The 11,623-nt window shown below is 43.3% G+C and overlaps 1 protein-coding gene across 2 annotated transcripts; it reads right to left on the bottom strand.

The window, feature by feature from the left end:
• Positions 1-945: 945 nt before the first annotated feature.
• LOC136751036 (coiled-coil domain-containing protein 81) lies at positions 946-10,199 on the bottom strand. 2 transcript variants are annotated; one of them, XM_066706280.1, is made up of 16 exons: positions 10,112-10,199; positions 9,790-9,851; positions 9,252-9,387; positions 8,389-8,645; positions 7,933-8,018; positions 7,331-7,482; positions 6,696-6,819; positions 5,371-5,494; positions 5,008-5,154; positions 4,726-4,827; positions 4,119-4,288; positions 3,865-3,943; positions 3,423-3,521; positions 2,794-3,020; positions 2,393-2,518; positions 946-1,724 (listed from the first exon to the last, which is right to left on the bottom strand). In XM_066706280.1, the coding sequence occupies exons 2-16, from the start codon at positions 9,802-9,804 to the stop codon at positions 1,586-1,588; spliced, it is 1,983 nt and encodes a 660-aa protein (XP_066562377.1). In that variant the 5' UTR covers positions 9,805-9,851; positions 10,112-10,199; the 3' UTR covers positions 946-1,585. The 2 variants fall into 2 exon arrangements, with proteins under 2 accessions (XP_066562377.1, XP_066562378.1); XM_066706281.1 differs by having other exon boundaries at positions 3,447-3,521.
• Between the last annotated feature and the right edge of the window lie 1,424 nt (positions 10,200-11,623).

The raw sequence follows: 11,623 nt of genomic DNA, 5'->3' as shown, positions 1-11,623 counted from the left end.
GATACAAATACACAGGTAAAATATATTTATGTGTCATGATGTATATTCAAAATAATTTTAATAACTGTTAAACTATCTTCTACAGTTACTTTTACACCAAACGTAGCCATTCAATGCAAAATTGTATGATGAATGTTGAATGAATGTCAGCTAAATGTGTTCAATATATATGTAAATGCATACATGGTTACATTTTTTAAATAATGGTATTAAATACAATATGAAATTGCCTTTGCTTCTCGCCTCCTTCAAATCGAATTCCCTCCTTTGCTCTTTCAAACCTGCAAAGCAGTTGGAGGCGGATCCTTGGAGGCTATTAAGCAAGATTGGTTGGAAGTTGACTATTCTTTGCAATTTGATTAGATAGATTGATTGCCTACCTGAGGGTGTTTTTTGCGATTTGCAGACCCTGGACACTCAGACGGTCTGCGTTTACCATGGTGCGGGTGCCAGAGTGTGCCCTGTGCTTGGGACAGCAGATCCGCTCACAGGGTTCCACCATTGCTGCACTGTCTCCTTGCCCCCCATCTGCAGAGCCCCAGTACCTGTCTTGTCCCAACTGGGAGTGCCAGGTGACAGAAACCCTGCTCCAGAGGGCCTGTGAGTATGGAGCAGAAACGACCTGTCTGTGTAATACAGAAAGCCTCTGGGTCTTCTACGTGGCCCCTCATGGAGATAGCGGCAGCTGATCTGTTGGTCACTGTAATGCATCACAGTGCACGGGCCAACGCTCGCTCGCTGGCAGCCATGGTGGCGGCACGTTGCCAGCTCTGGCTTTCGCAAGCGAGGGATGTGCCATCGTTGGAGGCAAGGCTGACACACTTCCCCCAAGAAGGTGAGGAATCACGGCAGCTGGCCTTGGTTTACCCCCGCGCCCCGCGCTCCTGCTGTCTGCCTGTGGGCTGAGCTGGAGGCACGGCGCGGGGGTAAACCCAGTCCAGCTGCCGTGATTGCTCTCTTTCTTGAAGGAGTGTGTCAGTCTTGCCTTCACTTATGGGCCTAACATGAAGCCGGGGGATATGAACTCGTCCATCAGGTGGGTCCTATCCGCATCTGGCACTCCCCTCACTTGCGAAAGCCAGAGCTGGCGGTGTGCCACCACCAGGGCTACCTGGGAGCGATCAATCATTGGCCCATGTACCGTGGCACATTACAATGACCAACAAGTTAGCTGCCGCCACTATCTCCCTGACAGGCGTCACAGTGTCTGCACCCCTTGGGCCACGGAGAGAGGGCCCACAGGCTTTCTGTACTGCGCATTCTGTATTGGGCCGCTTTGGCTCCAGACTCACAGGCCCTCTGGAGCAAGGTTTCTGTAACCTGGTACTCAATGCCTGTTGGAACAGGACAGGTCCTGGGGCTACGCAGACAGGGGGGGCAAGGAGACTAGTGCTGCAATGGTGGAACTGACCTGCAGGAAGTCTGTCAACCCTCCCACTCTCATGTCGTATCCTGGTGAAGGACTCGCCTGCCCGATCTTTACCCGGGTGGTCCCAATTTAAAAGTTAATATCCAAATTGTTGATGAATTAAAGCTGTTGAATTTGATGGGGATGAAAAGCTTGTGATGAAATGACGGGATCCTGTTAATTCATCAGGCATGATCCAGGGGTGTATTTGGAGAGCATAAAGAGGTTGGACTCTCCATGGTTGGTGCTGCGTCTCTTACACTGGTAGCAGCGGCGGTACTTCTCACACTGTTCCAATAGCTGACGGCTGCCAGACCTGGAGGAAGAAACAATACCAAACAAGCTTCAGCAGACAGACACAGGCGGGATGGAAAACAAGCCTCTGACCCCCCCACTGCTGAAAACTACAAAACTCTGCTCAGTGGCCGCTTCATTTTTTTGTAAGATGCTTCTTTCTCCTTCTCCTCAATGTAACTGCTGTGAAGTCCATGTCTGTAGTTTGCTAATACCGAGTGGGTCAGTTTTTCTTGAATCTGTCCCTTAATCTTTTATTTTAATATAAAATAAAACAAGAAGAAAGAATTTATCATTGTCACAAATTGACTTGTAAAGGAATAGTTTTGACGTTTGGATTCAATATCAATTTGATCTCTAATGACTTGGCCTTTTGATGTTCAGTATTATAAATATGCAAATGCCACCCTGCAAATTTATGAAGCTAATACACCTTGTATGGTCTTGAAAAAGTCAGGATTATAATCCAAAGAATGTACAAATGCTTGCAACTACTTCTGACAGTCCTTACAGAAAACAGACACTAATGCTTCCAAAACATTGATTGTGAGCACATTTCTTGCAGGCCAAAGAATTACAGAAAATGCACTATTGTAATTGTCACCACCCCTACCAGATATTTACTAAGCTACTTGAAACTCAAAAATGGTTTAAAAAACACAGAAATAAAAGTTTTATTTTGACTGTTACCTAATATAACTGTGCTCCTCCTGATTTCTGACGCATTTGGCTTTTTTGCTGTGGGCCCAGTCGTCCTCCAGACACACGCGCATGCTGTGGAGCTTCTCATGGTGAGCGATCTGATCTGCTTCCAGCCTGATAGAAGAAAAGAGAGCAGTGTTATGAGGTGCATCTGTCTCATATGCAAGCCCAGCAAGTACAGATTTCCTCCAGACACTTTGTAAGGTGCAGTCAGTCCAGCGTAAGGCCTGAGACCACATGGATTCAATCAGGCTCTATGACAAGCAAACATCCTTCTCACAGTGAGTCAGGTGGTCATGATAATCAAAACAAAACACTAATATCACATAGTTCCTGGGTTATTATAAAGCCTATCCTACCCCACCCCACGTCACCCCTGGGTCACTCACTCCTTCCTGGTCCTTTTGAACACCTCCTGCTCCTTCTTCTGCTCCAGGATGTGGTTGAAGACTGCTTCTCTCTTCTTTTGGGTGGCCGTCTCCAGATGCTCCTTCTGCAGCTGGCGTGCGCGCCTCCTCTGCTCCTGCAGATCCTGGTAGGTGGTGTCATAGGCCCCAAAGACGAGCCCCTCTGAATCTGTCTCGTGGGTGGGTAGACCTGATGGTTTTACCTTCACCTAAAGGGATGGGAACGCAGTGTGACTGACAGAGGCTCAGATAAGGAAGAATTGACCCCATACACCAGCATTTAAAGCTTAAAAACAGCATGGGCTTAAAAGATGTCAACTCTCCATATACAAGGAGAACTATCCAATCAAATATCAATTAAAGGGTTTGTATGTATTCTCAAGTTATGTAGCAACAGGTGTCCAAAATGAACACGATACATGTGCTCTAGAAAAGTGAAGCTTAGTCTTGATACTAAGTTTAGGCAAGCAGTCCCAAAATGTGCTGAAAACTAAGACGTGATGGATTGTCTTGCTGTGAAAGAATTTTGTCTCTCTTGTGCATGAGGAGGGGGGTTAAAATGGGTATAAGGAATAATATTTTGTTGTCTCTTGTTTGTACAAAAAGCCCACCGGTGATTTCACTCGTTTCCCTACCCTCTCTGGGTGGATGCTCGGAAACCTGACGCTGATCCTGTTTGGTATCCCTTCTCTCTGCCTTTTCTGCTCAATCTGTTCACAACAAAGTGGAGTTTTAACCAGGGTACTAAAGTTTTATATTAAAAAAAATAAAAATGTCAACTGTTTTAACGATAATTAATCTACTGGCTGGCGCCTGGGTGTGCACTGAGCTGATGTCACCTCTTTCAGGCCACATTTATACTAGACCTCATTAGGAACGTAACCAGGAACATAACTACCCAAGTTTTCAAACTAGAGGAAACCCCTAGCAATACAATAGGCTATTATAATAATTGATGAGTAGGCATAATACATTGCAGTTTTGCCTTTTCAAGTCACATTTATGTACTGTGCTGCTCTTCACAACATTCAGGACAGATGTGTGAGGCATTACCTGCATATCCAATGCCTTGTTGTACTTTTGGATTTCCTCAGCTTTCTTCTTCCAATTCTGCTCTTTCAGGGCTGCAATTCTGTAACAAAATAATGAACATGGACAATGTGTACAATATTATAAATCAGGAACAGGAATGATCCTATAAGGCTGGGACCCCTCCGGACTACAGCAGGCTCCCTTTCCTAGTGCTGTCCACAGAGGGATTCAGAGCACTGATCAGGACAGACGGTTGAGAAAAGCACCAGACTCACTCCTGAGCAAGCTGAACCTGTCGGCGCCGTTCTCTGAGCTCCTTGTCTTTCCTCCTCTGGGCTTCCATTTCCTTCCTCTGCCTGATCTGTTCATTCAGCTTCCGGTGGTAGTGCTGCTGCTTTGGGTCGTGTGGGGGTGTCAGGGGCCGATTCGGGAAGATGAAGGAGTTCTGCAAGAAGTCCAAAAACAAGACACTCAATACACACATTCTGAATAAGTACCACTCATACAGGTGCACAGACAGGTACAGGATTCCTCAAGAAAGGCACACAGACACAAAGAATGTCACTGTTATTGTAGACTCCTTTATCCAAGATGCGGTGAGGGGGTGTGTGTCTGAGCTCAGACAAACTGGATGTGTTGATGTGTATACGATGGGTGTACTGTGGCCTCAGATTTTAATTCTACAAGTACTGGATCTTTTCAAACAGCTTCATTTTGAACCTGACAACGATGACATTAAGAACTAGGAGGATGATCAGAGCCAAAATCGCCCAGTCCAACAGCAGTGGTGCTGTGGTGAGAGACAGGTGTTTAAATCCAAGTAGGGTACGCCCATCTCATTAATAAAGCTGAAGTGGAGTGTGTGCTGCTTTTTACACAAACCTGCGTGGAGCTCGCAGGCTTCCTCCCTTTTGCGGCTTCAGAGAGGCTCAGATTGATGGCAGCAACCTTCTGGGCTTGTTCTCTGGCGGCCTGTAGTTTATCCTGTGTACCAAAGGGAATTCTTATTAGACATCTGTCCTGACGGCAATGAAAATAATAGTAGTTCTCTAGAATACAGTAATAGTAATACTATAGTAATTCTAATAGAGGGAAATATTGTGTAATACTTTTTTAAAGGAATGTTCCTGAGAATTTGATACAGATATAGGGTGGCGGTCGGACCTGCTCTTGCTGTAGTTCCTCTAGCAGTTCCTGTTGCTGCTTGATCATCAGCAGTCTCTCATCTTCCTTCTCCTGCCTCTTCCTCTCCTCTCTCACGTAGAAGGGCACATTGCGCTGGGCCCTCTGCATACACACGTAGCACAGCTCCTGTACGACACAGGACATTAGCTTGCCACACATCTCACTGCTGCACTCTTCTTAGCACAGCCCATTTCTACCTTGCAATAGTTTTTTTGGTTGTAATTGTCAGCTTACTGTATATCTACTACATAGTTCTGTGGGGCTTAAAAGTATACATATACTTTTGAAAGCACAACTAATATTCTTTTGAACACATACCACCCTATTGTCACTGGTACTCACCTGTCCTGCGTGGTCATGGCTGGCACATTCAGAGCCCCTGGGGACGGGAGGACTGGACACCAGTGCCTTCTGCTCTAGCTTAGGGAAACGACACGGAGATGATACAGAAGAGCCGAGTCTCTGCCTGGAGAGAGGAGAAGGATTTTTACTGCCTTTCATCTTGTTGTGTGGGGAGATTCAGTGATTGTAAAAGGGACTTAGCAGAAGGTCACAAATCACTCCGGGAAAGACCTCATTTTGCTCCAGACATCAGGGAGACATTATTCAAGATGCTCTTTGTGTAGTCAATGTTTGAAGTCAATAGAAAACCAGATATTTAAATGCTCCAAATTGTGTTCTCGTATTTTCCTGTAGGCCCCTATGTATCGTAATGTAATACCCACAGTGCTTCAGCACTCAAAGTAGTTATTAAAATAAGTTCTCAAACAACACAAAACACACACCCACTACATATCAATGAAATTCTGCCAACTTATACACCAGACTCTTGCAGTGAAAATACTGACAATGTAATTTCATCCCATTGACAGTAAAGGGGACAGGTGGCCTGTCATCTGGCCCCCTGGCTGTGATTAAATTTAACTTAGTCATGGCTGCTCACTCCGTGTCCCACAGGTTGCTCCTGCATGTTTAATAGGCCTGCATGGGCTGTAGTGGCTCGGTGGCCTCTCACTTTCTGTGGGACAATGGGGTGTGTTGAGTAAAGCTTAAGCAGCCACTTTAGAATTGATTAGCGGCTTCTCCCACTCCATTAAACATTGATCTGGCAAGAGTAACAGGGCTCTTTAGCACTCTTAAGTTCTCAGATTCTAGACTGGATCCACTAAGAGGATATGTTTTGGGGTAAAAATGTTATTAATATACATGGGTGATTTGTGTAGACTATATATATGACAGTTCAGTTTGAGTTTGAGTATTATTCACATAATGGGCTGCTTCCATAGACCCAGAATAGCACTAGTCCTGGGACTACCTACTGTTATTTTAGGTAGGGTAGTCCAAGATTAATGCTAACCAGGGTCTGTGCAATCAGCAGTATATGTGTGCCTCCCTCTGGAAGGGTGTGCCCTTTACAGGCAGTGAGTTTCAGGGGAGTTTCTGCGGGTTTTGCACAGGGCTGAGGTGGCATGCAAAAATGTATACGACAGCCCACTGTCGAGAGGGTTTTGTACAGCTTAATTTTATTTTATTTTTCAGAAAACTGACAACAGCTTTTCGGTGAGACTGAAGCAGAGTCCGAAAAATAGAAATGTGAATGAGTCACTAAAGGAAAAAATTGTGGAAATCCTTTCATCCACCATAATCAGTTTGTTAGCATTAGTTACCCTTTGTCTGCCTGCCTCTCATGTGCTGCGGTGGACTTCGGGCTCCTCTCCAGCTCCTCGTGAATGTTGATTCGAGCCGGCTGACAAGCTGGTCTGCGGATCCTCTGCCTCACCTCCTGTGGCTCTAAGAAATGACCAAAAAGGTTTTGTAAAAGGCATATTCCAGCCCTGCACTCATCGAGTCCACCTAGATCAGACATCTTATCACACAAATACCATTACAAATAAGTGAACCGAGTTCAATCAGATGCTAATAATAAACGCTTACATTCTTTTTCTTATTTCTTTAGATCTCAAATGCCAGACTTCCAAACCCGTCTCAATGCATTGACACATTGACATGTTTAAAACTCATGTGACAGTCAATTCAGCTCAAGCACTGAATGAAATGAGAGAAACGGGGCTCGTGAGTGTGTGAGTCCCTACCTGATTGTGGTCAATTACACAGAACTGAGCAACTTATTTCCTTTGGAGGTCAAAGTGAAACAAACAAACTAATCTCATTTTGAGTGGTTCCTCCAAAATAAGAAGACAGTTGGACAGAAAAAAATCAGAATTGACCTGCAGTGCTATTCAGGCAATTAGCTTGAACTAAAAAATAAGCAGTAAGGATGTGGAAGGGGCTCGTCAGTCACCTCTAGGGCCCTGCGCCTCCGTCACAGCTGACTCCAGGGGTCTGGGAGAGGCGACTCCAGTGGGGGGCTTGTGCTGCTCCTGATCCACTGTCACTCGCTCCTCTGTGATCGGCTGCATTCCCTGTTCACTGGATGGTTCCCTCAACTTCATCCTGGCAGCAAAAACAAAACCTGTGTTATGCACCACAGTCCATAGCTTTTACATGTTTTTTTTAAAAGCACAAACAGCTTGTAGGAGACTCTTGACACTGAGAAGAGAGAAAAATAGATTATGTAAAACAATAAAACAATATGACTCCACCAAACAAACCCTCTTCTCTTAGACTCTCTTTAGCCAGTTACACCCTTGAGTCCATCTTGTGATGTTGTATGGAACATTTTAATCACTTTTATTAGCAATTTAAACTTTTTTGCAATGTAGTAGAATTGTAAATCTCTCACCATTAATAAACTGTGAAGCCAAAACATTATTGCAATGTTATAGATGTATTTAATTGTATTATACATTTGTGTGGGAGTGTGTGTGGCTTAAATATTAAATGTTTTATATGTGAAAGCTCCTCTCCCAGTAGCAAGTGAAGCTTTTCTGCCAGGGTGCTCACCTGGGAAGCAGTACTGAATTGCTCGTGCCTGGTCTCTGCTGGGTCAGTGTCCCGCCTGACTTCACTGAATCACAGGCCCCGGGTCTCTGAAATACACAGGGAATTTCCTTTATTTGAGTATCGCATCATATGGACAACAAGCAAAAATAAAACCATTCTATAATTTTGCTTTATTGTTTTAAATAAAAGTTAAATAGAGAAGATTACTGCAGAAAATTACTAGTGGAATGAAATGCTTTAAGCCACAATCCAGTCACTTCTCTAGTGACTGTGCAAAGGGAGCAAGCACAGTAGACATCCCCCACAGGATGAGAGAGGAGATGTCTGTTTTAATTAATGGTCTTTGGTTACACTCTTAACTGCTTATATATCATTTGTATCATTTCTGAAGGGCCACAAACGGGGGGGAAAGGATTCACACACACACAAGCAAAACAAATCAAGTCAAAGACTCACGTTTGGAGAGGCCTGTGTGAGGTTGCCACTGCCGTCCATGGCTTTGAGAAAGTCCTTGTAGAACCTCATCTTGACGGTGCCCTGGCACAGAGACAGCACACCGATCCCAGGGAAGTTGAAGTGGGTGCTGCGCTGGGATGCAGCACAGCGGTGCAGCAGCAGCAGAGTCTCATGAATGCAGAGCTCAACCGTGTCCCGATCGAATGGGGTCCCCCATGACAGCGCCGTGTAGTTCAGAGGGACCACCGGCACGTCACCTGCAGACAGGAAGGCACACATCAACAACCCATTCAATAGACTGGGCAGAACAAATACGATTTTACATTTTGCTTGGTTGGGCAAGACAGGAGACCATAATACTAAGGGGTGATTTTTTCAGTTCAATGCAGATGCTTCCAATGATTGTCTCCAGAGTAATCAAGCCACTGGTGTGTACAGATCAATTCAGTGTCAAGGATGCAACAACAATGAAAGCTAACAGTTATGTCTGAGGACTTCTTTACTGAAGAAAAACCTATCCCCCTTGTACTAATCCCTCATTTCAATTGGCTGAGCAGTTACATTTCACCTTGAACTTATTTATTGTCATCACTCCCCCCCTGCAGAGAAGCATAGGTTTAAATTAAATGAGCCTTGTGGAAACTTGTTGGGCCAACAAAACTCGACAAAAACATCATGCCAAACTAAATGAAGCATTTAGTATTATGGGTGAGAGAAATTAGAACCTCTAACTGAGCCGTCAGTCAACAATAGTTACCTTAACACTAGCTAATCACTTATTTTCCAAAGCACTAAGGAGTACTTGTACCATTCTTCTGTTTTCACAATTCACATACAGCGACTGTGCTGTGTGGGGCACTAACCTGCCGCAAGCATCTTGACCTGCTTTAAGCCATGCTTTTGGGAAACCTTTTCAGAGAGTTGAAATACGGGTCTCTGACTTCCCGTATCAATCTTCTGAGAGAAGGTGAAGGTCCCAAGACCATCAATGCAGACCCCCTGAAATACAGAAAAGACAGAAAAATAGCACAGGATATGTTAAATTAACAAACCAGTTACAAAATCTGAAATGTAATCAAATAGACTGCTGCTGTATTGTTCTCATTCAGTTTATTTTTTCTGTTGTTTTTTTTTTTTTCTGTATGAATACCCCAAGCAAAAATTGAGTATTCAAATTGCATATAAATAAATAACATGTCTTATGCTACAGATAAAATATAATACAAAGGGCTGTTTAATAAATGTCTTCTACTAATATACAATGTAGGACTGTATAGGACGCATTGACAGTCATTATGATTTAAAATTGAAGGATGTTTGACCCTTTGCCTGTGAAATTGTAACTGTAATATTAATTTTATTTGCTTATTTGCATTGTGTACAATTGTGTGGGATTCTTACCTTCTGGAGAGACATTTGCTCTTGAATGAATTTGGAAACTCCTAACCAAATCCTTTCGATGTCTGAAAGAGCAAAAATAATCAGACAGGTGGGTGAATATACTGATAAAATATGTTAAATATAATCATAAAGTATTGTACATAGGTATTATAACACCAACAAAAAACTGAATTTGTAATTTGCATCAGCTGACCGTGGTGTGGAGTGTGCAAAGGTGCAGTTTGTCACATTTCATGAATAGCCTAATATAGTCACCCATACTCCATCATACTAGCACCACGAAACGCACAAAAATCAGCAATTGAAAACATTTCCCACTCACCATTTTCGCAAAGTTTAGAGAGAGTTACCGCAGCAACTTTGTCTTTGGTTGGCTCACCTCTCCGCAACTACTACTTATGATTACAGTATATCCGTTCGGATTTATGCAACTGCAGTTAGTGACGTCACAATACACAGCCGCCACGGCACGCGTTCGAACGTTGCTTTGATTTGACACAGGCGCAGCAAAAGGAGGAATACATCGAGAAACAGTTACTTCGTAGTTTCACCACCAGTTAAAGTGGTGTTTGCTTTACGTCGTTTTACATGTTTTAATGAACAGAACATGACCATCGCATCACAATAAATATGCGAAAATAATAAATTTGCCCCGAGCCTTAGAAACAGGGATAATTACTTACGTTAAGTTCACTCCAAACCAAGTTGGCAAGTCCACGTCCAATTTTGTAATACAAAATAAACAGGAAATTAAATTCTCAGATGATATTCAGAGAGTATGGCTTCGTTCCTCGTTACTGGTGTAAATATTTCAGGCTAATCAGACGGATTCAATTAATCCGATCATTTAAGTCATACTATGTCCTATTTTAATTTACTCAGCTGGACTTTAAGCTTGTTTTGAAGACAGACTTCTGTCAAGTTATCCTGAAAGATATCTGGCTTTAGCCCGTTACGAGCAACGGGTCCTAGGATTGGTACAGGCAAGGTGTTGACTGTGTATTTGCCCGATGTTGGACACTAGAGGGCAGCATTAGCTCTTTACAATGGTGCTGAAGTCTCATGCTGTTCCAAGGAATTGCCTGTGCGAGGGACAGTATTTTTGCGTGTGAAACTGTACCACATGCCTTTTATTGACAAACATTCTATGAATAGTGCTTTAGTTTGTTTTCATACATTTCTTACACCACTTTATAGTCCCTTGTCTCACAAATACACCCTCCATCCTCCTCACTGCCCCATGCAGGTCCACAAAGGCTCATACTGACAGTCTCTATGACAGGGTAATGACCAAAGAGGCAGAAGGCTTGCTTGATCATAGGCTAGCTTTGAACACACGACATTGGCCACCGGCCACAGCTTGTACACATTGTGTGCATAAAGGACCCCTTCACACTGTTTCTGGGATCAGCTGATGATCAGTTGCTTAGGAGCTTAAAATGACAGAAAACTTCCAATTAAACAAATTACTAATTGAAGGTCTGGTTTTATTACAAACATTGCCCCACTGCATTCCATACGTTACCTTTAAAAATCAGACTAAGGGTGTGATCTGAAGTAATAGTACTCATACATAATAAATTGCATTTCTATTTCTATAATTTCTCTTTTAATACCATGTCACTTTAGGTTTATTCATTAAGCTTCACCATAATTGTTGCTAATGTGAACCATCATTCACAATATACTGACCCTCTTCAGTATCTCCCCATGTCCATTTAATTACAACACCTTAACTGAAGAACACACACCGTTGCTCAGATCCTCCCAGACACCTTCTAAAGATTACTACACATAGTGGGAATATGGAGGGGTAGAGTAGGCTACATCACGA

The sequence above is a fragment of the Amia ocellicauda genome, chromosome 6, assembly GCF_036373705.1.
Source record: "Amia ocellicauda isolate fAmiCal2 chromosome 6, fAmiCal2.hap1, whole genome shotgun sequence".
Taxonomy (NCBI): domain Eukaryota; kingdom Metazoa; phylum Chordata; class Actinopteri; order Amiiformes; family Amiidae; genus Amia; species Amia ocellicauda.
Note: the sequence above shows the minus strand (reverse complement) of the source record. Positions and strands in the feature narration are given on the sequence as shown.

What these genes read in the sequence shown, in the direction of transcription:
- LOC136751036 (XM_066706280.1), bottom strand. An exon ending in ACAAGGCATTGGATATGCAG is followed by an intron (nt 3,522 to 3,864) that starts GTAATGCCTCAC and finishes TGTTGTGAACAG; the next exon opens with ATTGAGCAGAAAAGGCAGAG. An exon ending in GGAAACGAGTGAAATCACCG is followed by an intron (nt 3,021 to 3,422) that starts GTGGGCTTTTTG and finishes CCATCCCTTTAG; the next exon opens with GTGAAGGTAAAACCATCAGG.